Source organism: Phyllostomus discolor, chromosome 11 (assembly GCF_004126475.2).
Source record: "Phyllostomus discolor isolate MPI-MPIP mPhyDis1 chromosome 11, mPhyDis1.pri.v3, whole genome shotgun sequence".
NCBI lineage: Eukaryota > Metazoa > Chordata > Mammalia > Chiroptera > Phyllostomidae > Phyllostomus > Phyllostomus discolor.
This window is the reverse complement of record NC_040913.2, coordinates 34,622,521-34,648,698: the sequence shown is the minus strand read 5'-3', so window position 1 is coordinate 34,648,698 and position 26,178 is coordinate 34,622,521. Positions and strand designations below refer to the sequence as shown.

At 40.1% G+C, this 26,178-nt stretch overlaps 1 protein-coding gene across 2 annotated transcripts in view; it reads right to left on the bottom strand.

Annotated features, from left to right (window-relative positions):
• The window catches only part of DIAPH3 (diaphanous related formin 3), a 472,405-nt gene extending 447,356 nt beyond the window's left edge, over positions 1 to 25,049 (bottom strand). For both annotated transcript variants that reach the window (XM_028526818.2, XM_028526817.2), the window contains exon 1: positions 24,700 to 25,049. In XM_028526818.2, the coding sequence (XP_028382619.1) occupies positions 24,700 to 24,879 (180 nt within the window). In that variant the 5' untranslated portion in view covers positions 24,880 to 25,049. The remainder of the gene's footprint in view (positions 1 to 24,699) is intronic.
• Positions 25,050 to 26,178: the final 1,129 nt, after the last annotated feature.

Genomic DNA, 26,178 nt, shown 5'->3' with positions numbered 1-26,178 from the left:
TAATGTTTTTTGACATGGCTTTACATTGGGTTGGCTAAAAAGTCCGTTTAGTTTTTTCCTTGAAATAAGATACATTTTTCATTTTCACCAATAACTTTATTGATTTGGATTATTTTGAGTATGTCAGCTATTTCCCTCATGGTATACGTTGATTGTTCTCAATTAACATCTCAATTTGATCGCCATCAACTTCAACTTGGCTCCCCAAACACAGAGAAACCTCTAGCGTGAAATTTCACCAACCGCCATCGACACATTCAATCTATCACAGCACCTTCTCCACACACGGCACAAATCTTTCCTTGAGTTTCAGTTGCATTTTTTACCTTTCTTTGAAATAATAATGCATAATACTCAGAAAATGTTGCTTATTTCCTTTCATTTTCAATATTAAAATGGCTACACAAAAATTCACCAATTTCGATAAGTTGTTTTAAAATGCATGTTGATATGACAACTGTCACACTGCAATCTAACAAAATTGTTTCAAATGAAGTTAAAGACAACTAAGAACTACTAGAGCAATCATACGAAAAAAACTAAATAAACTTTCAGCCAACCCAATATGTTTATAAACATATATGTTTAAATGGTCTGACTTTTCAAAGGACTCAATTTGTTAAATGTTTGACTTCTGTTTTTAAAACTATATAGGCACATACATAAGCCCCACTATAATCTACATTATTCTACATGACCTTTCACACATACAGACACACACATACAAAACAAGTGATGAATTCCAACACAATTATAATGCAGGGGTAGCTTATGTGGAAAAATAGGAAAAATAAGAACTCAGGGGAATGTTAAAGATAACAGTCTGTGAGAAGGGCAGAAGAGCAAGAAGATCGAGCCAAGTTCATTATTCCTTCTCTTCAGGAAAATGCTTACCTAAGGATTCTCACCACCAGAAAGAGAAGCCAGCAGGACAGGAAATGACGGCAAAGTCAAAGTTCCCATAATAGAACAGGAGATACTGACTAATAGAGTAAATGACTAAAAAACTAATCTAAAATTTGGGTGTCTTTATCAAAACATTAAAGTCAGAATTCAGTTCCAGAAAACAAATGACACAGCTATTTGTTTAGACACATTCAATCTAAAAGAAACCACCAGACAAAAAATTTTTAATAGATCTAAGCAAAAGTAAATTCTGCAAAAAACTGAAATGTCCAAGCACAGTCTACTTTAAACATGCCTGAAAGAAAAAGAAACAAGCCCCGGCTGGCGTACGTAGCTCAGTGGATTGAGCTTGGGCTGCAAGCCAAAGCATCGCAGGTTCGATTCCCAGCCAGGGCACATGCCTGGGTTGCAGGCCGGGGGCCCCCAGCAACTGCACACTGATGTTTCCCTCCCTCTCTCTCTCTCTCTCTTCTCTCTCTCTAAAAATAAATAAATCTTTAAAACAAAAAGAAAAAGAAACAAACACTAAATACTTGGTGAAAAAATGTAACGGCTATATCAAATGGCACTCTTGTGGGATGTTTGAATGTCAATAATTAACTCAGGCTTATTATCCAGTTTACACTATCTCAAGGTCCAACCTGTTTAAATTAGAGACTTCTAAACAGTTGAGGGAGTAAATGACTGACATAAAACCCTCAGATCATTAAACAGGGCTTTGGCCTTTTGTAGCTACAAAACTACAAGGCTGATATCCTTAATTTTAAAAAATAGAAAAACTGTACTACAGAAAGCATTGCTTTTATACTGGTACCTGAGGTACTGTGTAAATGTGTGGTGACGGAGACACTGAGAAAATGAAGAAGTGTTTCTGTTTTACAGCCACAAGCCATGCTCTTTACTTCTGGTTGGGGAACCAGGAAGTGCACACATCAGTTCCGTCCAGGAGTAGCCTGTGCTGGTACCACGCCAAGAAGGAAACAGAAACATGAAATTGACTATTAAGCAGAAGCAAATAGAAATGCTTTTAAAAAATAATAATTCAATTTTTAGGGTCATATCTGTCCCCCCAAAAGTTAAAAGCATATTGTTTTAGACATTAAAGCAGTCACACAAAGGTGACTTTGTGACCTTTAGTTTTTTAATTGGCCTATGATCCTATAGATATTATTATGGCTTTAGAGGAGAGAATAAAACTGGGGATAATATCAAAATATGAACAGTTCTGAACACAGGACTACTGGTAATTAGTTAGTGTGTGGTATTAATACACATTAGGGCTCTTTCCCTGGCCCTAACTTGTTAAAGCCAAAACCTCACCCTTCTTCCTGTGGTCTTGTTTCTCTACTTGCAAATTCTATTTTCTCCCTAAAAAGTAAGGAGTGCCACATATAAATATGTTTTCTGCTAATGACAGTTCCTAGGTTGAATGGTCAAGAGGATCACTCTGGAATTGATAAAGTCTTTATAGACTTTTTTTCTTCTAAGGAACATAGGATCCAAAAATAGGGGGCAGAAACACAGATCACAGACTTCTATATTCCCATGTAGGCAAAGCATGAAAAACTTTACTGAAGGCTTTCTGAAATAGATCTAGAGCTTTCAGAGCACTGTGCTAAATGCTGTAAATATCAAGAGGTATGAAGAAATAGTCCCGCCTCCACCCATTTACTTTACAAGCAAGTAACAAAAACCAAATAAATTAACACAAAGCAAGATAAAAACCCCTGGGGTACTCATGCATTGAAAAAGATTCCAAGCTGTAGCCAAAGATTTTTAGCAAGTTTTTTATTTTCTTTCATTGATTAGCACATTTCAACTAGCAGGGAGCAAAGGATCTGTCCACTGATGTCATCAAATATAAGACAGCCGCCACCAAGTGTCAAGATATCAGGCTTGGACCTCTGTCTTGAGAGCCAAATACATGGTAATATTTAAAAATCACCCTTAGCTGTTGCAATTCCATTCAATTTACACCTTTTAACTGGGTCATTATAAGAAATTACCAACAAGAACAAAACCTGTGAGATTACAGATTCTGAGCTCACTTGACTCAGACCCAATTTTCATAAACTAGGTTCTCTGGACCAGATGGTTAGTGGGCACAAAAAACAGGCCAAGATTGTCTTTGTAAAACTAAACCACAGGGCCTCAGCTTCCCAACATTCTGCTTCAGTAAGTCTAAGGCAGGGTGGAGGACTTACATGTTTAAGGGGCCCCACAGCAGGCCCAGGACTGAGAGAAACCGGCTCCACACAGCGCCCCCCCCCCAGCCACTTAATATTCCCCCAGCCTGCACACATGTGAATTTCTCATCACAAGGCTCACTTTAAAACCAGTGCCCCTGAAACGAGCTAAATGAAAGGTACAGATAAGAGTACAAGAGGATTTCAAAGACATGATAGACAGGGAGCTGGTACAGTTGGGACAGGTTTACGGCCACGAAGTGGCAGGCACCAATTAGTACTGTTGAGTTCTCTTAAAACAATCTCAGGTGTCAGGATGAATTACCAATTACATCATTTATTCAAATGCTGAGTCTATCTCTAAGGTACAATACTTCAATTTCACAAGCATATGCCTAAACCCTAAGTATTAAAGATTGTTCATTATATCTAACCATGACATGACAGTATGTGCTTGTCAAAATGAGTCAGTGACAGATTACTTACTAAACACAACAAAGTGATACCTTAAGGGGGGGGTGGGGAAGCAAGGATCAGTCTCTTAATCATAATCTATGGGTAATGATAATAGGTTGAAGTGTTGCTCACACTTGTGTTAAAGTCCAGATTTTTCCATCAACACACTTGTAAATATGTATTTTGACCTGATGACATTTCTGGTCCACACACCTGTGTTTATTTTAATGTGAATACGAATTATAAGTATGGTAGAAATATAAAATACACTACTACTATGACACTAACCATAACCTAAGCATGACACTAAACACACCTACAGATTCCATCTGAGGGTCATCTCCCAGGCAACTACACCACACACATAGATGAGAAAATATTCTTCAAGGGCTCCAGATTTAACATCTCAGAAGGGTCCAAAAATAACACTGAAGCATTCCTAGCACTGAGGATAAGAGCAGAGCTGGCCCTTTGATTCCATAAAGAAAAGCTTTTAAGTTTACTGGCTCTTCATGTGGTCAATTTTTTTAATCTTAGATGGAGAAAAGTGAGAGAGGAGATGTTAAGTACAGCTGAGAATTAGGAAATGCTTCCAGCTTCTTTTAAATCTGTCCATTTATTGACAGCCATAATCCTGCCCACCTCAAAAAGATAAACACCTGTCCATTACCTGTTATCCAAGGCTCCTCCACTCTCATCCACCCCAGAAGCCAGACCTCCTTTTCCACAATTCCCTCTTTGGGAAAGGAGAGTCATCAAAAAAAGATCGGCTTTCAGGGGGAGGCATCATTCAAGCATCAACAGAAGTGAAAAGATTCACTTCTAAAAGAACATAAGGTTTTCAAAAGGATGCAACATAATTGCTAAAAGACAACCACCTCTCTAGACAATTACCAAATTGTTACTCGAAACTCTTACCTAGGTTACTCATCACAGGGGCTGAGCACCTAACAAGTCATTTTTTATTCTAAAAAGAACCCTAGTATTCTTTTTTTCCATCAATAAATGTAAAATTTGAGGTAAAATTAAAGGGAAATCATAATGGCTAACTAGTAACACAGCTTTAATATCTATTTTAAGATGCACTCTTCGGCTGTTCCAGTTCTTTTCACTATGCTACCAGATCAAAAATTATTCTCCAATGGGCCCGGGAAAAAGCCATGAATATCTTTGAAAAGCTTTACACATAGGTTTAGTTCTACACCTTTCCCACTATCTGAAGAAGGCTGAAAAGCATTTAAACTACTAGCTATCGGAAGATTTTAAATGGTCCCTGAGCTTTGAGGATCACCTTGAGGCTTATCCAAATTACTCGACTATTTTTGACAGTGCCTCAGCCTCCTTGTTCAAGACACAAATTTACACTGAATATCTCTGAGACGAGTAGAGCACCAGGCATCATTTCAGACACACATTTCAGAAGCATTTTATTTGTTTACATTCTAGCATCACCATAATGAATGTAATTGTGTTAAGTTCTTTTAGAGAACAAATTGGTGAAACAAATGTTATGTTCACATTTTTAACCTAGTAAGTCTACTTCTAGAACCTGTGCTTAAGAAATAAGAAATACAAGCAAAGATTTGTATACAGATATGTATCACTACAGCATTATTTTAAATAGCTAGAATTGTAATCAACCTAAAATTTCCCAGACTATAAAATAGATCAAATAAATTATAATCCTGTCATATGGACAGTGACATAGGAAAATGCTTACAACAATGTTACATTTAAAAAATGTTGCATTTGAAATGGCATATGCAATATAAATCCAACCTCATTAATACATTGACTTACGGAGAAAATGAGAGAAACCATTGTTAATTTTATGTATCTGCATTATGGGGTTTGGAACAACTTTTTTCTTTCTCACATATTTCTGTATTTTCCCAGTTATCTAGAATGAGTAAATTTATTTTTATAATAGGAAAACCTTTTTACATTACTCTGGATAATACTTTTCACACCAAGCAGAAAATATAGATTAGTTCCTTTCCAAAAAATAAAAGTACGTATTAGTGAAAAAACTAAAAATGAAAATCTAAAAGATCTGATAAATGCTATGAACAGACTTTTTAATGGGCTGGGTTTTTTAATGTACATTTTCAGATGTCAGAATTTTTAGGCACATTATTCATGTATTTTCTAATTCACATATATAAATTAACTAATCTCAAAAGCTCCTTGGTTTTGTGAATTATTGATGTTGTCACCTGCTAGAAACTTAATTCCAAGAAAAATATACGAATCACTCCATCACAAGCACAAATCCTTCTGACACAAATTCAATTTCTGTGGCAACAATAATATATTGACTTAGCTTTAGTTTTCTATTTTATGACACTTATTAATGGCAGAGATAAAAGAAATCTAACATTTTACTTTATTGTAAATGTAAACGATCTCAGGTTATCTTAAGAAAGTTAAACTAAATACCACTCACTTGATAACCCCTTCATGAACGAGGACATGATAACACAAATATAAAATATATAAGACTTATGATCTTTCGATCGAGACCTAGTCTCATAATCCAATTATTTTTCTATGACACAATTTAATTAAGCTGCCAACCTGTACAGGACACTGCATTAAATATAAATATACCCAGTCCCTTCCCTTAGGAGCTTAAAACCAAAAGAGCAGCAAGACAAGTTAATAACCACAATATTGTACATGACAGTGGGGTAAGCACCATAGCAGAGGCATTCAACGATGACTAGAAGGAAAAGCAGAGCCTCTACCTGCTAATTATATATGCTAAGTACATGCTAATTAACTTGCAAACATTACAGCAATGACCTAAGACTAAACTCAAATTAATTTTTAACCATAATTCAGGTAAGTTATAACACACAATTTGTTCTTCTTACAGAATGAGATTTCTAAAACATTCATTCAACAAATATTTATTCAACATTACTACGTTCTTGACAAGGGAAACAAATAAATAAAACAAAGATTCCCGCCCTAAAGGAGCTTACCCTCCACTGGGGAAACAGACAGTCAACACATAAGTAAAACAGAGAGGCTGCTGGAAGGTCATGAGTGCTCTGCTAAAACTGAAAAGGACTGCAGGGTAAGGCGAGCCCAGAAGGAGAGGCAGGAGGGTTTGCAGGTTGCAACTTTAAATGTGGGGGACTGGGGTCGGCACTGCCCTGAGTAAGAAAGTCTGAGCAGCATTGAAAATGGACTAAGTTGGCAGCTGGGCACAAAGTGCTTCCAACAGAAAGAACTGGCGCACCAAAGGCCAGGCGGAAACAGGCACCTGGGCTGTGTGTTCCAGGAGCCAGGAAGCCAGCGCAGCTACAGCAACCGGAACCCAGAGGAAAGGGGGGCAGCAGCAGCAGGTCCGTCCAGGCCATTTTGAGGATATGGGCTTTTATTCTTCCAATGGAATAGGTGTTTAAGCACAAGTGTTGAAGTATAAAAACACATTATGAATAATCAACTTAAACAGTAAATTATGTTTGAATCTGCATATTATCCAAGATACACCACAGGAAGAAAAGCAATAGGCCTCAAATAATCCTCTCCCTTCAGGGCCCTTTAAGAGGCTGGTTTGTTTAAGCTGCCAGGAGTCTTCACTAAAAAGTATTATTAGAAATACTCCCAAAACACTGTAAAGATCACAAAAGCAATTTTTGGACAAACTCAGTTAATTCTATTGCATTAACAAAACTATTTTTTTTCTAAATATAGACTTAGTCCAGGGGGGTGGAGGTCAAGCATGTTTTGAGAAAAGAGGACGAGAAGAAATCTTAATTACAACAGCTTCATTACAACACAGTCCCTCAGTCCCCTTGGAGGTCTGAGTGTCAGCTTTAAGGAGTCCTCCTACAAGGGTCTCCACCCAAGTGCCAGAGGGACACACAGCCTCAAACACCCCTCAGACAGCATCACCTCTTTGCCCTTTCCCTTCCACTACTTCGTGAGCAGTCCCCAGATTAAATCCACCTGCCATGGTTTCCATTTCAGTGCCACAGTCCCTCCCCTCTCAACACCTATGCTCAGGCTGTTTCTGTTACCCCACACACCCAGCTACTCACCTTCTAAAAGCTGCCTGATTCAGGAAGGTTCTCTAATTCTCCACGACCTCAGGTGTGCCTCTCCCATGGTTCTTACATACCGGCTTGCACTTACTGGGCAGAAGTAAACTGCCTAGGTTCTAGGATCGAACTCACCTGGATGGACAGCCAGCTCTCGATGCAGATCAGCTGTGCGACCTTGAGCATATTAACCTTCTGAGCGTCAGTTTCCTATCTGTACCTGGAGAATGGGAAGCATCTGCCCCCACAGACTTCTTAGGAGCCTTAATTGAAGAGGCCAGGTAAAGTATACAACATACTTCACCTGGTGGTGAGGTGGCTCTAATAAAAAGGTTGTCTCCTTCCTTCCCACTAAAGTCCCTACAGGCACTACCTTGGTTCAGATCAAAGTCACTCACCTCAAGGCCACCCCCAACGGTCTCCTCCCCCCTGAGCACTGGAATCATTCTCTAATGCACTTACATCAATTAGTAACTAATGTAAATGTGTGCAGGTCCCCCCACCCCTCAACCCTGGGCCTGGGTTCCTAGAGGGCAGGGATTTTTGTCAAGGTCACTCTGCCAGCAGCTCTGTTCTGTGGGGTGTCAGGGATACTGGATCACCCTCTCTCACCTGCTGGGGCATCTCATGTACTGTTCTTTTTCTTTGGGGCTCAGATCTTAGGGCTGAGAACTCTAAGCAGTCCATTTCCCATTGCCAGCCCAGAGCCACCACATCGCCCAGGCCTCATGGGCCTGACAGCTGAGGTAAGCAGCCTGAAAAGGTACTATGCATAGAAATTTCTAACACCTTCATTACCACCAAGAAATAAAAACCCCACCTCTGTCTGCCCGGAGCTCTTTTTTCACAATTCCCCCTCCGTCACACTGATGGCTGTTTGTCTTACAGTGTTTGTCTTTGTCTCATTTTTTTCCATTTGAATGTGGCAGGGACCTTGTTTCTCTCATCTTTGAACACCTAGATCTACCACAGTGCAGGAAACATCTTAGGCCAGTGGTTTTCAACCAGACTGTGCAAGAGAGAATCATCTGAAGAGTTGTTGCCTTTTTCTAATACAGATGCCTGAGTAACATCCCAAACCAAATGAATCAGAACACCCTGAGGGGGGCCTACCATAAGTACTTTTAAAGTTTCCTCAGGTGAAGCTAATAATGTGCAACCAGGATTAGAAACCACTAAATTAGGTAAAGTTCAGGCATACCTCATTTTACTGTTCTCTGCTTTCCTGCGCTTCACAGATGTGTTTCCTACAAATTGAAGGCAAGACCCTCCACCAGCAAAAGAGTATGACACACCTTACTGCAAAACTCACTTTACTCCGGTGATCTAGAACCAAACCTGTGATATCTCTGCACACCTTTATTATGAACTCAGTCTTCTGGTTCCAAGCATATCATCAAGGAATCGCTGAAGACCCACACATGGAGACACAGCAGACACCTGTTGATTTATATGCATCGTGCACACAATCACTTCCCTATGTCATAGGTGTGGGCCCCGAAGTCTTCAATGTCCTTTGTGAGCCAGCCCTGGCCACAGCTGATGTGAGCAGAGCTTGACACTTAAACCCAAGTCCAACCAATCAAATCCTCACTTTCCCAAAAACTTGGATTTGGGATTCAGAGATGAGAATCAGGATCTGCTCTCACCTAGACCAAGGGCACAGATGTGCACGTGGAACTGTGAGACTCTGGACTTGGTTGTATGAAGATCGAAGCAGTAGAAGCTGCACTATGCAAAGATACAACAGTAGGCAAGGGCAGGGTGAGAAGCAAAACGAGGCTGTATAGCCCCAGGAAAAAAGATGAGGAAAGGAGCCAGCTTTCAGTTCTTGGCTCCAGTCTCTTGTGAGGAGATACATTTACTGTACTTGATCCCAAAGATAACCTTGTCTATCTACAATTGTCCTTTCCAAGCTTAAACTAGCTATTGAATGGGGTCTGTTCCTTTAGGCCAAATAGGCCCTTACTGAGATAGAACCCAAGATGCAAAACAGGTCCCTAGGTACCCATATGATCTAGCCTACCTCACCACCATTACTGCCAACACTGACTGAGCACTTACCATAACTACTAATACATCAAACAATCCTACAATTTAGCCATTACCCCCAGCTTAAAGATCAGGGAATTGAGTGCCACAGAAGTAATTTGCCAGAGTGGTAAGTGGTCACTCTGGGAATGAAACTTAAGTTACTGCAACTCCCAAACCCAGGCTTCTTCCCTCCCCTCCCCTCCCTCCCCCCCCCCCCCCCCCCGCCCCCACTGCTCCATACAACAGCTGCTATAATCCAACCTAGGGGGGAAGACTCACAGTGGAAATGAGGTTCTGAGTTGTTTATCGGTGAGGGGGTGGGCAAAGAAATTTGGAAATTAACTAAGTCACTACTAAGCTTTCTTGCATTACCTGAGCACTACTTTTTATCACTGCCCTCTAAATTGGTTTGTAACTGAAAATAAGCCAAAGGGATGACTGCATGTTTACAAAGTCAGCATCTGCAAAAGAGAGGAAAGGGGCACAATTCCAGCTTTTCCATGCAGTCCCAGTGCTGACCATAAAATGCCACCGCATTTTACACTTCTTTCAGAAATATTAACCAAGCAGAATGTAGTTACTGAGCGTGTCAGCTAACTCAGACATCACATTAAGGCTGGCATATAAAGACCTATAAAACACAGCACCTATCCTGAAGGAGTTTACCATCCAAAATGTTCCAGTGGTAATAAATAGCCTGGGTCACTTATTTTTTCCCTTTTTGTGACTCAAAATATAGTATAACAAAAGTAACTATCTGCTAGTGCTACACAAACTGAAATAGACACAGGTTTCTTACCTTAATGCTTTCCTTTGCACTCATCATTCAAAGGAATTTGGGGCATTTGGAGAGAAAAATCCTTGAATAGGATTAGATACAGAACAAGTCAACTCAATACCAAACTTCCACTGTGTCATGACTACACAGTGAAAGTCCAACACATCACTTTCTGTGTCGCTTGTCAGGTTTCAAACACACCAGTTTCTGCAGTCAAGCTGCAAGCTCACACAACTGCAGCTTAAACTGCCCTTGGCAATCTTCCAGCAACGCCAAAGAGGCAACTTCAGCCATGACTCTCTAGCAATAACCCAAGTATATTTTTAAAGGACTTCTAAAAGTACATAGTTTAGTGTTGATTACTGCACCACTCAAGCACACTAATAAAGCAAGTCAACAAGGGTTATGGGGAAGTCAGCAGCTGACAGTCACAGGCATGGGAGGGCACCCAACAATCCCAATAACCTAGTGCAAATTACTGAGGACTCTGCAGATTTTACAAGGATAGGAGGACAATTCTCCTGTGCCTGTTTCTTTCTTTCTTTTTTTTTTTTGATTGATATATAACTGACATATAATGTTGTGTAAGTTTAAGGTGTACAGTGTGTTGATTTCATTCATTTATGTATTGCAATATGATTACCTCTGTAGTTTAGCTAACATTTCCCACAATTATCATTTCTTGTTTGCAGTGAGAACATTTGGGGACTGGTCCCTTAGCAATTTTGAAGTATATAATACAGCATGGTTGACTATAATCACTATGCTGTACATTGGGTCCCCAGAATGTATTCATCTTCCAGATGCAAGTTTGACCCTTTACAACATCTTCCCAATCCTCCCACCCTGCCAGCCCCAAGGAACCATGATTCTGCTTTGTTTCTACAAGTTTGCCTTTTTGAGCTTCCATATAGGAGTGATAACCTATAATTCTGTCTTCCTCTGTCTGCCTTATCTCAATAAGCATAACATCCTCAATGTCCACATATGTTGTCACAAATGGCAGGATTTCCTTCCTTCTTATGGCTAAATAATATTCCTATGTGTGTGTGTGTGTGTGTACACACATCTTTATCCATTCATCTGTTGATGGATATTCAGGTTCTTCCCTTATCTTAGCTATTGTGCATAATGCTGCAATAAACATGGGAGTGAAGATAACTTTATGATATCCAGTTTTCATTTCCTTTGGATATATACCCTAAAGTGGGATTGCTGGATCATGGTAGTTGTATAAGAACCTCCTTACTGTTTTCCATAGTGACTGTACCAATTCACCATCCCACTAACAGTGCACAAGGGTTCCCTTTACTCCGCATCCTGGCCAGCACTTATCTCGTCTTCTTGATGATAGTCTTTCTAACAGTGTGATCCCATGCCTGTTTCTGTCATTGCTGATGTTGTTTTGCTCATAAACCTATCATTGAGGTAGCTTCAGAGGCTATGAAAGAGCATCATCTTCGCTGGAATAATATGTGCGTGTTATCCACCAAGAGTAAATCATCACATCACTGGAAGGCAGTCTGATCTATAGGTGAAGACTCTGAAGGCCCTTTAAATATACCGATAGGCCAATGTCACATATGGCTATTTAAATTAATTCAAATTAAGTTGAATGAAAAATTAAGCTTTTTGGTAGTTGTTAGCCACATGTGGCTAGTGACTATTGACTTAAACACAGCAGGTCAGAATATTTCCATCATCCCAGAAAGTTCCATTGAACAGCACTGATCTAAGCAGTAGTAAGATCTAAATAAATGAATGTGCTCATGCTGAAAGGGACGTGGAGTGGAAAGAGAAGCAAATCAGAGAGAGTACTTGGGAACACTAATTGGAAAGAGTGAGAAGAGGAAAGAGCAAAGATCAGAAGAAAGAACACATTATGGCAAAAATTTCAGAAATGACAGGTCAGCGCTAATACTGTGAAGAAGTCAAGTAAGATGAAGTTTAATATCAGCTAGAGGGTTGGCAATTACTGACCTGCCAAAGCAATTTCAGTGGAATGACTAAAGCAAAGGCAAGGATGAGACACACCTGGGAAGTGGCTGAATTTCCCCTCTATCAGTGCACCTACCCATTCCCAATGCCATCGTGAGGCGGCAACAAGCTAAGAGCTCTGTAGTACTCATGTGTTAACCCCCATTACAACACACTTAATCAGCATACCTAACCTACATACAGGTACTAATGCTTCCATTTCACAGGTGAAGAAAGAAAATGCAAAAGTAATTTCCCAAAGTCGCACAGCCATCAAATACAGAGCCAGGATTTAAACACTGGTTAACTCCACAATCTGAGTTCTTAAATATCATACAACTTGGACTCCCCGGGAATGCCTTACAATTGTTGGTTCACACCTCTCTTTCTCCATACCAGACTAAATGTGAGCCTCACAAAGTCAAGGATCAAACTGTATTGACCTTTGCTATGCTTGGTATAAAGATCATTCAAATATTTATGGAATAAGTGAAAATAACTATTGAGTTGGCCAAAAGTCCGTTTAGTTTTTACAGTAAAATAAAAGACACATTTTTCAATTTCACCAATAACTTTAGTGATTTGGATATTTTGAGTACGTTGGCTATCTGCTGTGTAGTAGAATGTTGATTGTTCTCAATTAATATCTTGAATTGATCACTATGAACTTTAACTGGTCTGCCCAACCATGGAGCATCATTGTCCAGAGAGAAATCCCCAGTGCGAAACTTTGCAAACCACTTTTGACACATTCAATTGTCACAGCACCTTTTTCCATACACTGCACAAAGCCTTTTCTGGGTTTCAGTTGAGTTGTTACCTTTCTTGAAATAGCAAAGCATAATATGCCAGAAATGTTGCTATTTTCTTCCATCTTCAGTATTAAAATGGCTACACATAAATTCACCAATTTTGATAAAAAAATTTTAATGCACATTGATATGACAGCTGTCACAATACAATCTAACAAAATCGTTTCAAGTAAAGTTGAAGACAACTAAGTGCTACTATAGCTATCTTCCAGAAAAAAAACAAATGAACTTCTAGGCCAAACTAGTACTTCAAAGAGTCTGGCTATAAGGGAAAGAAGCAGAGAGCTCGGTATTCCGTGGGAGGAAGAGTCAAGGGGAAGTTAGAGAGGGAGGCTATTTGCTTCTGCAAGTGCTTTTTCTGTGACATTAGGAGACATCAGAGCATTTTCACAGGAAGGAGCTTGTAAAGAGTTAAGCATTCCTAATGGGATGGAGCTGGGACAAGAACAGTGGTCAAGGGATTAACCTTGATCAGGAAACCAGACATTTCTTCTGTGGATACTGGAGGAGAAAAGATGAAGAGCTGCAGATGTAGATTACAACTGCAGCAGCAGGAATTCGAGCAAGTTCAAGCAATATGGCCTTTATTTCGTCTCTGAAGAAGGTGTCAAAGTCGGTGCTGAGAGTCAGGGGTAACCACCTCTGATATTTTTTAAGTGAATGCTATGGTATGTTCCTGTGTCGGTACAAAATGAGTGCTTTACACATACACAGAAAATATCATTAAAGGATACAATAGAAAATAATGGAAGTCATCACTGCCTCTGTCCGGGTAGAGCCTGAATTGGTGGTCTGGGATGTAAGGGAAGCTTACTGAATTTCACTCTGTACTTTTAACAGTTTGGGGCTCAGTTTAAGAGGTGCATAGATTACTTTTCCAATTTAAAAAACTACTTACAACAAAAAGATTATCAGGCCCATAGAGAAAGTAAAGAAAGTGATAACGGTTTAGCTTACATGCTGAAAGAAATGGAAAAGGAAGGAACCAAAGAACTAGCTCAAAGCCAGGGCTCTGGAGCCAGAATGACTGCATTTATATCCATTATTCCCTATTCCTGGCTGGGGCACCTGGGGAAAGTTCCCAAACCTCCCTCCCTGTCTCCTTCCCATCCTGTGCAACACAAAGGTGGTGAGAGTACCTGCTTTAAAACACCATGTTAGGAGTAAGTGGCTTAAACAGTGCCTAGTCCACTAGGAGAGCTGGATAAATGTGGCTATGGTAATGATTAATATCCAGCAGTTCTGAGGACCAAGCCAGTCAGTAGGCCCTTGGATATGCAAAGGCTAAGGGCATCAGTTCACATAGCTGGGAGGGGTTTCCACCAGGATGCCCCAACCTGGTTCAGTCTGTCAGGTGGCTCCAGGCTTGGAGATCTGAGACAATTAGACAACGAGGCCAGAGGTTCTGTTATTTATTTATATTCTACCTTATGGCAGCTTGAAGAGGCAAGGAGTAGGAAGGCCTCCTTAGTAAAGGAGTTCTTGGGTTACTTTGGGGTTTAGTGCAGAGCAAATGTTGTCAGCAGGAGGCTATCAGAGAAAAGAAGAGGCAAGGTGAAGGGGGGTGGAAGTCTATGATGGGGACTAAACCCTTGTGGTCCCTACACAAATTGAAGTTCAGTCCCTGGACACAATCAATGCAGGTGTCTAGCAGGAAGGGAGGCATGGGGAGGGAGGGAGGTGAGAAGCAGGAGAAAAGGTGTCAAAATGCTGTCAATAATTGAGGTCCTGCCACATCTTCAAGACAACCAACTCTGGAGAACTCAACACTACAGAGATGGGATCTCGCCTACTGCAGTGTCCACAAAACAATAAAAAATAATAACAATAACACTAATAATAGCTGCCACACTGCTAGGCACTGTGCCCAAGCTATTGTAACAAGTGTTACTTCAACTAATCCTCACAATCTCTAAGTGTTAATACTGTAACTCTCTATTCCATTTTACAAATAAAAAAGCTGAGGCACAGAAGTTAATTAATTTGACCAAGGACACACAGCCATCTTTGAACCCAGTCCAAGCCCAGGGGTTAGGGGCAGGGATCTAAAGCCACACTGCCAGGCCCTGGAGGAGCTTGAGGTGGCAGGTTCAGCTTTCCAATGACCCAGATATGTTTCCCTCACCCACCACAACTGAAATCTTTTATTGAAAGAAAGAAGCCCTGGCTGGTGTAGCTCAGTGGATTGAGCACGGGCTGAGAACCAAAGTGTCGCAGGTTCGATTCCCAGTCAGGGTACATGCCTGGGTTGCAGGCCATAACCCCCAGCAACCGCACATTGATGTCTCTCTCTCTCTCTCTCTCTCTCTTCCTCCCTTCCCTCTCTAAAAATAAATAAATAAAATCTTAAAAAAGAAAGAAAGAAAGAAAGAAAGAGACACTTAAGGTATGTCGATAATTTAAATTTAAAATTTAATCAAGAATAGAGTAATGAACCAGACAGTGTAAGGTTACAAGATTAATTTTACGTAGATTTTCAATTAGCCAAGCACTCACATTCCTCCTATAAGATCAAGCCTGTACAAGACACCACAGAGAAGGTGACTTCCAAAAGCCTACAACCATGTGCATAAAGCAACTGAAAGCAGGTTCAAGATAACATATAAACAAGAACAAAGAGAAGAGAGGCTGAGTTGGAGCATAGTTTTAATTGTAGACCGCCATCTTCTATAAAGAAATGAAAGTGTCACATTGAATTTCTGATTGCAGATTATGTGCATTGTATTTTTCGTGTTCATTTCTCAGGCGGTCGAATTTTTCGTTAGAAATTAATTGTAATTGCCACTAGAATTGCATTCTACCCAAGGTTTTGATAAACAAAAACACTTTAATGCTACAGTACAGTCCATAATTAATGTCACCAATTTGTAAATCCTAGTTAAAAACTGAATTTTACAGTTTCATTTAATGGTGCCCAAATTAATAGCACACTTTGACAAAATGTAGCAATTACAAGATAAACTACCCACATCTTGAAGATACTTTATAATAAATTTGCCAAATAAATGCAATGTTATGGATCTTACAACAGACTAACCCATGTATTGTACTAAGAGTTTCAAGAAATTCTACAGCATAACTTAAAAAGGATTGCACACTTTTTTTTTTTTACTTCTGGAATGACCTAGGATTAGCAATAAGCAATAATTCCTTGAAGAGAGCTGAACAGGTGGTTAGCCGTCTTTAATCCATGATGGTCTGACTTGGATCTCAGCTACCTGATGTACCCAAGCCCTTCAGCAAACAGAATGCCCTTAGAACATACCTGATACCAGAAAGGCAGGGGGACTAGGACTTAATGCATTTAAGATGGGCTATGATGCTCAAAGATGGAGAGATAGAAAGATATTGAATATTAATTCCATTCAAAGATCTATTTTTTAGGAAAAAGATCTATAATTGGAACAAAAAAAAATCAAAATTTAAAAAAAAGCCCTTACCTCAAGGTTATGAAAAGCAAGACTACAAGGAGATATAGATAGGAAGGGAGAAAAATGAACATTTCAATAGGATTTATGGAGTTTCATTTGTGAAGCCTACTGGTGAGTACATGGTGTTCTACACCTCTTTTGTATAATGTTTTTTTGAAGATTGTAAGAAAAATGTCTACCCTTAGAAAACTACTTAGAAGTAAACTATTTTAAAGCACATTGATACATCCTTATATTTGCTAATCACTTTTAATCCACCACTAGACAAAGGACTGAAGGCGCAAATACCCTCGTTCAAATGCTCTTCTAACTTCTTCATGAAGAAAGAAGGATTCTGGATTCCTCAAACTGAGATCTGCAGAGCCCTTCCATAGACTCTCCAATTATGTGACTTTTTTAAGTCATGCATTTTTCTGAGATTATCTTAAGCATGAGAAGTAAAGTTAGCACATTCTGGGACCATCTGAACAACCGCTCTACAGCCACATTCCAGTAGGCACTTTCAGTGGCCACGCGTGCACTGGGTGTCCGCCACCATGGCAGGCGACAAAGGCCAAACATCATCAACATGATGCCATGTGGGTTTTCACAAGCTTCCTCCACTTAGAAAGGACTACTCCAGGAACCATGTTCCAGAGCTAGGGAAACTAAAGTCAGGGCGAAAATGAATATTAAATGCTTGTAAGTGTTGATTCTGATTCCTTCTGCTCTTTTTCAACAATTTCATACAACTTACTAAAAAATTTGCATACACCTATTTTCTTTTTATCATAAATAGGTTCATAAGAGTCCATACTACTTCACCCACTCAAGTCAAAACCTTGTGAAAAAGACAGGTCATGCTCGATGACAGGCCGCCGCCAACAGCATGGGGCTGAGTGTCTGGATTAATGGCCCTGCACTTCTATTCCTCGGCCTCCGGACTCCATTTCCATCCAAGTCAAGATGACAAAGCGCAAAACAGCAAACCATACACACATCTTTCCAATATTAAATCCAATAATGACTTCATCTCAGCTAAACATCATCATCAATCACACTAAATTGATGTGACTGTTCATTTGAATTTTACTGGCTCTACAGTTTTCTGGAGTTTATATGTAAATCTTTTTGGTTTCATAGTTGAAAAAGACTCATAAGCATAAAGAATTATGCATAGTTTTATGTCTATATTTACATATCTACGTAACATTATTTTAATTTTCATTCAAGTCCACACTGAGGATCATAGAATTTTTTTCCTAAGTTTGAGGTTGTTGCCTTTAGAGGTTCCTTTGTGTGAGTCTTACTGGCACGCAGGTCCCATAGTCAGATGACCTTCATTAGACTAAGAATGGAGAACAGAATGATTCTGCCTCTGCCACATCTGGCCCAATTAAGATTGTTTCAATATGAGAAAGTGATTTCAATATTCAATATAATTTCCCCAATGTCCTAAAATCAAGATGAAAATTACACTAGTTCTTTTACTACTAATGAATACAACAACAATCCTATAAATGGCAAATATTCACATAGAGTTTACAATGAGCCAGGTACTATTCTAGGCCCATCACATTAACTTTTAATCTTTCCAACAACCCCATTTACACAGGAAGAAACAGAGGCACTGAGAGAGGTTAAGTAACTTGCAGAAGTTCACACAGCTAATAAGTGACATTGCTAGAATTCAAACACTAAAAGTGGTACAAGTCATTGCTCATTAATGTTATTCACAATGCCTTTTCTACAAAAACAAACAAACAACAAAAAAAAACAGTAAGAAAAGATGGAAGTGGGTCCTTATGCAGAATAAAACTCTATGGCAAGCATTTCCAAACCTGAATATTCCAGCACCAAAACTTAACTGCAGAAACTCTTAAATTCTCCCCAAAGTTTTAATAATAATGATTTGATTTGCTATCTGAGAAAATTACTCCCAATTGTAAGGTATTTCAATGCCACCATGCTGCTAGCAAGAGAAAAGTTACCTTTGTAGATCCTGTTCAAAGAAAGCGCATGCTTTGATCTTTAATATCCCATGAAGTAGAAGGTTATGCTTAATCTATATTTTATAGATCTAAAAGTCAAATTAGTTTCTGAGATAAACAAGCAGAGTGTGATGGTAAGCACATTCTGCAGCATTTGTTGCACTCCTAGTTTGGAGGATACTATGTGCTGAGTTAAAGACAATTACATTAGTGTAATACATAGCAGTTTTTTCTGGCATTATTCTGCAAGCATAAACAAGTTACACACATGTTAATTTACATTGTATATAAAAAGCCAATTTTAAATCCAATTTATAAGGCAATAAATATATAAAGATCCTAGGACACAGCAATAAAGTTATGCCATAAACTAGAGTTAATTCGAGACAACAATAATAAAAGCATGACAAATTTTAGCATTCTGCCAACAGCACAGAGGTGTTCCATGTAACATCTGTTCAGAGGCAATTGCTACATGACAGACTAGATGAGATGCAAGGTTTCACAGTGTAATAAATGTATGTCAGTTTGCTTGCTTCATAATTAAGGATATGACTCTTTGAAAAAAGCAATTAAGCCATGCTCTAAATCTGAGACAATCAACCTATTTCCACCCATTTCAGCCCACAAAGAAAAGATCTAGAGTGATCCAGAAGTAATACATACTACATACCACCTTTCAGCAGCTAACTGTACTCCCCAAAATTCCTGATATAATTTATTTTGAAAATCATATATTAAAAAAATTTTTTAACCTTATATTCTGTTAGGAAGGATAGAAAGAACAATTCAGAGTAATTTCCTTAGAAGACTGGCCCAAATAAAATGATTTTACCTTATGAAGGTTTCAATGTTTGATGGGTTAGGTAGGACTTGATATGAATAAAACTCAGGTGCCCAAAGCCTTCAACCAAGAACATTTATCTCTACTTTTTGAGTCTTTAACTTTAGGACCATTGAAAAAACATCACCTTAGCTGCAGGCTCCATAAAAAAATAAATTCAGAAAACAGCATACAGACATCACTCCATCTTTTCTCAGCTCCAAGATGAGTGAAGGTTCTAGCTGTTATTCCAGAGGACCAATCTGTGGTGATCTTAAAGTCTCTCAAATCACAAATCTTCCAAAATAAAACATTGCAAGAAGGAGATGTAAATGAATCTGATGGTTCTTCTAAAAAATGCATTTTTAAACTGTTCAGCCAAACCCCACCGCAGTCACCCTCAGCTACACCCACTATGTTTGTTTCCTATGGCTGCTACACCAAATTACCACACAAATGGGGCCCCTCATTCCTGGAGACCAAAACCCAAAATCAGGTTCACTACGCTGAAATCCAAGTGTCCCCCTCTGGAGTCTCCACGGGAGAATGGTTCCTTGTCTCTTCCAGCTCCTGATGGCTGCCAGCCTTCCTCTGTCGGTGGCTACATCACCAATCTTTGCCTTCTCGTCACATGGCCCTCTCTTCTCTGGTCAAATCTCCCTCTGCCTCCCTCCTATAAGGATATGCACGTATGCGTTTTTAGGGCCCATCCTGATAGTACAAGATAATATCATTTTAGAAGCCTTAACTTAATCATACCTGCAAAGCCCTTTTTTTTGGAACATTGACAACTTCTGGGGATTAAGATGTGAATATATTTGGGGTTGGAGGTCATTATTCAGCCTGCCACAGCTGCCTCCAAATAAACCCAAAGCAATTAGGTGACCCTGCACTAATCCCATCAAGCCTATTCTGATTTCAACTATACCAGGGGTGTCAAACTCATTTTCGACAAGGGCTGCATCAGCCCCACGGTTGCCTTCAAAGGACGGAATGTAATTTCAACTCATTAACTGTTAAGGAGTAGTTACATTTATACAGTCCTAAAATTATTTCAGCCCTTTGAAGGCAACCACAAGGCTGATGAGGACCCCAGTGAAAATGAGTTTGATACCCCTGAAATATACTCAAGTTCTCAGTACAATAAGCAGAAGTTCTCCAGCTTAATACCTCTTCCTGCTCACAACCAACCTATGATCCAGAAGTTGCTAATTCTATATTCATTAAAGCCATTATTAACTATTGTAAGAAGTTTCTAAATGAGAAAATGTAGCAGTGGAGAATTGTAACAGTGGAGCACTGTAACCCACCTCATCATTCTTTTGACATGTTTCTGTAAATGCTGACTCTGACTAATGTGTAGCTTGTAGATAAACAGCATGTTTGTATGAATCTTAGGAGCTAACTTCAAAAGACAGACTCCAACCTTCAGTTATCCCAGCTCCGGGAGACTTGCTGACCTTCAACCTTAAAACCAGAGTGACGATAACCAGACCACCACTTGACCAGTTTCAAAATCCTTATCAGAATGGAATCTGCTGGTATTCATGTAGAGAGCTTTTCAACCCCCTCCCTTTGATCTTTGTTCAGCTTTCCTTCTTCCTCCTCACAAACATCTGTGCCTACACTGATATGTGAATATGGGCTTGGAAGCAGGAGTCCCCCGTTTTCTCAGGTGATCAGTATTTAAATAAACCTCTTTCCTTTACACCAGCACCCTCTCTCCAGTATTGGCTTTCAAAGTGGCAGGCAGCCAGACCTGCATTTGGCTACAAAAGAAGCAGTAGAAATTAAAACTCCCTTCCAATAGCACAGGAGAACAAAATCAGCCAGCCTAGGTTCAAATCCCATCTCACCAACTGAAAGCTGTGAAACCTAAGGCAATTTAACCTCTGTACCCTGGTTTTCCCAACTAGCAAATAAGGCTAATAATACTATCTATACTACCTACTTCATGGGGTTATTGCAAGTATTATAGGCGTTAATAGTTATAGAGCACCTAATGACGCCCAAACACTATAAACATAAAGATATTAATGGGCAGGGTGAAAAATCTCCCACAACCAAATTTGAGGGTACTATGATGACATAACTGAGGGTACTGTAATAATCCATTCAGTGGAAACCATAAGATTAGATGCAAGATTTACACTAAAGTCTATAAGAATTTTTAAAGGATGTTCCTAAACAAACAGAGCTACTTTGCCAAGTTGGATCGCCAAATTTACTGGCCTCCTTTCAAAAGACTGGCCACATTCCAGAGATGGACACTTCTCCAGCAGCCACATATCTTGCTCCCACTGTAGATCTGGTGGCCACCTCTCTGTGTACCGTGTGTTTCTAACAGGAGGAGGAGGTAGGAATGGAGTGCCCAGTATCCGTGAAAGATAGCTCCTTTGTTTTGTTCTAGAAGGGAAACAGGACTCAGGTCTCAGTACTGAGGGTATGACCTAGGGCAGGTACCAAGCTTAACAACCCTACAGAATTCTACTACTATTACAAAATCTTCACCCAAGTACCCGCCTCCTCTTCCCAGCCTCCTTGTTTGTATCCCACATCCTAGCAACTATCCCCAGCATCTCAATACTCACCATTTACCACATTTTCTACAGAAGCCAAGTTGGTTAGTTCACAAATAGCCCAAAAGCAGACGATTGGTTGTACAGCCAACGTATCACACATTTACAAATGACTAATTTCTACTATTTACACATATTTATGGGGGAGGTTCTACAAACTTTTATATACAATTCAAAAGTAACTTGAGGCCCACAATTATACATTCAGTAGAAAACAAAGATTTATCTGCTTTATCATGGCTCAGAGTAAACCAGGGTTTCAGTGGGCACCAAAACTCCTTCCTAAACTAAGACAGAAGCAAGTGGCCAGTTTACTACTCAATTCTATTCCCCACTTGCAGCTTTGTAGAGTATGCAAAATACCAAACACCTCAATTATCCCTGCTCCAGTCACATCGCCAACCTACATTACTTGTCCTACTCAAAAGCAGTTGCCCCAGGCAACTAGGTGACCTAACGACTAGGTGACCTGAAGAGATTCAGGCTAACATCATCTCTTCATACCAAATGAAAGCCAAGAACTGGCTTGAGGCCTTGTAGTACAGCAAACTGGACTACAGAACAATCACTTTTTGAGATATTGCTGAGATCTCATAAGGAAGTGATTATCTCTAAAGACCACCCTTCATTTCCAAAACAAGAGTTTTGGAACTGAGAGCAGCGAGAAGATGGCAGACTGGGAAGAGCTGTTAGGAAGGCAGCCTTGAGATCTGGACACTGAGCTTTGGGCCAAGAACAGAATTAAAGCTAAGACTAAAACTGCAGGCCGCTTCCGAGTTCTAGTTCAATAAGGAGGTAGTCCCAAATCAGTGGGACCCCCAAAGTCCTGGTGGAAAGAGACTCATAATCTCCACAGAGAAGCATCCTCAATTAGGCCTCCTGGAAAACAGGTTAGGATGAAGCAATGAACTTGCAAAGATCAACAAGCACAAGGGGAGAGAGGAAGCCACCACTGAGTTCAAGTCTATGTAGATAGTCCAAAGATTGTGCGTACAAGGGCTGTCAAATAAATAATAAGAGCCAAGTAAGAAATTCCTAAAGAAATAAAAGAATAAGAAACAGAACTATCAAGAATGACCAGGCAAAACCAAAGAAGCAAGTGGAGCTTACGGAAATAAAAAATAATTGCTAATTTCAAATAGTCAGAACAAGTTAAGACAGAAGATTAGACATACCTGATGACAAAATGAGTGAAATGGAAAATATATCTAAAGAAGTTACCATGTCAGCAAGAATTTAAATTAGTTTCAGAAATTATGAAGGGTCTAAATTACTTCTAAATTAATTATGATGGTTCAAATAAGACTCGTATTTTAAAAACACAGTATCTTGGATGTGTTCATTAGTTTTATAACCGAAAAGTATTATTTTATTGTGTTCATCTTTACAACAGCCCTCTCTACATACCTAAGAAATAAAAGATACATACTAGAACCCAAATCACCTGATATTAATTTAGGTTTTGTTTTTATTACATCCTTGCACCAGATGAGTCACAGAAACTCACACTTTATGTATTCTGGAGCACAGGAGTGAGACAAAATGGAATGATGTGTTTAACCCAGAGGGAAAACTATAAAGGGAAGAAAAGTCATTGCCCCACCTGGTTCTTCTCCTACTGGGTAGAGTCATTGCCAGTTTAACACTATCCTATTTATTCATCAACTGTCAGTATAATAATCAACATAGTTGATTCTCCTGCAAAATTTCACCATTCCTACAGGCATCTTGATGCTTAATTTAGCATGACTAATCCATGTTGTCTCTCATTTCACGTAGTATTCTGATACATCTCAGAGCTATGCTCCCAGTTTTACTCATTTATCACCTTTAGCTGTTATATTTAGCAATTTACTCCTCTTCCACAAGTCTTCAGTCCCTTAATCCGTGTATCCTAACTTAAATTCTTAATGATTTATTTGTTCACAGAAGGCACATCTGTACTGTAAAAATTTAACTATGCCTTAAACTTTTTTCCATACTCCTAAGTAAAATGGAGGGATCATATTAAATTTTCAATTCTGTTAGTCTCAACCCAAATCTAGCAACTCTCTGTCAGTTATTTACACAGACACACACCAAACTATCATCACTGTCTACTTTTCCACTAGTTGATACCAACAAAGATTTACAAGTCACTTATTATGACACTCCCCTTGATTGTTAAGAGTGAATAAAAGAGGTAATATGAGTAGCGAGTTTCAAAAACTCGGACTTCTTTCCAATCATAACATTCTTTAGCAATGACCGCATGGCCCCGCCCAAGTTTTAAAACAAGCTCTTTCGACTTGGAAAATTACATCTACCGTAAAAAGTTTTTCTTGGATTAAAATATTAAGTAGGAAAAAAATGCCTAAAAGTTCACTTTGATATGTCTCATACCCTTAGCTGCTAGGGGTAAGGGGAGAAGTTTGACTTTAAAAAAATGCAATATCCACGTGTGTGACGCCAAAACATATACATTTGAACAGCCCTAACATATCTGGGACAACTCCAATGATCATTGTATGTCGGAGGATCCAAACAGAATTGCACCGTGTCATCGTAAAACGACCGGTGGCTCTGAAAACCTAAAACAAAATTTAGCCCTGGTGGACCCACCCACTTCAACGAAATGGAAGGACCCTGGGACCTGAGGCACAGCTCAGGTCGATCCGGAAAGAGCTACCGGATCAGAGCCTTACGCGAAACTTACAAATTTGGGGCGTTTCTCTCCAGGCACCTCCGGACCGCCGGGCGGCGGAGGGTGCTGGGGACCCTTCCTGCGCGGCATCTTGCTCTCCCGACAGCTGCGGAGAGAGGCAGAGGACGGGTAGGCAGCCCCGGCGGCGGAGCCGTGCGCCGGACCGTGCTGCCGTGGACGGTGCCGATCCATCTTCCCCGAAGCTCCGGGGGACAGAGAGAAGGCTGCCTCTCAGTAAGCCACAAGCAGAGAGCTCAATAATCCTGGCCGGACTCGCCTCCACGTTCCGCCGCAGACGCCCGCAGCCTGACTCAGCCCAACCGCTGCAGACCGGGGCCACCGCCAACACATCCGAAAACTCCCGCCACCAAGGGGCTCCCGGGAACCCGCCAATCCTGCGCCGCAACGTTACTGACACGCCCTCGATCCGCCCCTTCCGGGTATACAGGAATACGATTGGCTGTGCCGTCCGCTCGATTGACCTTTGAGCCGTTCTGCAGGCTTCGAGCAGCTCATCATAAAAGCACAGGCTAGAGTCGCGTTTAAGAAGCGCAGGCAAGACCCGCTGTGTACCATTTGCGCACATCTGGAATGTGAAACCATCTGCTGACCCCTTTGCAGGTCTGCGGAGCCCCTGTGCGTGAACCACGGGGAAAAGTAGTTCTGGGGTCTGTGCTTGAAGGGGTGCTAGGCGGAAAAAAAAGGACAGCGCCCCCAACGCTCAAAAAAAAAAATGCTTTCTCCTCATATTTACTAAGCGACTGTTTAGTGCCTACGTACGAGAGCCTGCTGGGGTGGCAGAGAGGTCCACCAAAAAATCAGAAAGCGCTAGGTCACACCCTTATGGAAGGTTCCGAAACCCTTATAACAAAATGATGTAAATGTTATAGCAGTTCTTTTCAAAGTTCGTTGAGAACAAAGATCGAAAATATATTAAGGAGCAGATCTGGAAAGGTGAAAGAAAGAATAAATAGACTTTAGGCAGAGAAGAACGGTGGGACAATCAGATAAAAGGCATTCCAGCCAGAAGAAGCATGGCCAAAAGAGGTCAAGAACATAGGCTGAAAAAACTCTTGAAGGGCATATAATGAAGGGCTTTGAGCTGAAACCATGCAAAAGAATTTGTTGTCTATACCCAAGGTCAAGTTACAAGACTAAAGCAGTTTTTCCACTCAGTGTGCTTTTTGCCTCGTTTAAAGGGCATCCTTTTCTTGGAATTCTTTCTTTAAGTTATCTCCTGACTGCCTGGAGGAGGTGTGGACCAAGATCCTGGTAAATGTGCACTAGTGATTTAAGTTCAGGAAACAAGTCTAGTAACTGGGGATATTGGGGCAAAGGTTCAGAAAATAGAACTTAGTTCCAACTAAGTCTTGACACTACAGTTAGGTTTTTGTTAGTTTGTTCGTTTTTACTGTGCCAGCCTTTCTATGCCAGTCTCTACTCAAAGATAGCTAATTTTTAGGAGAAAGACCAGGAGAACAGCAAGGTTAG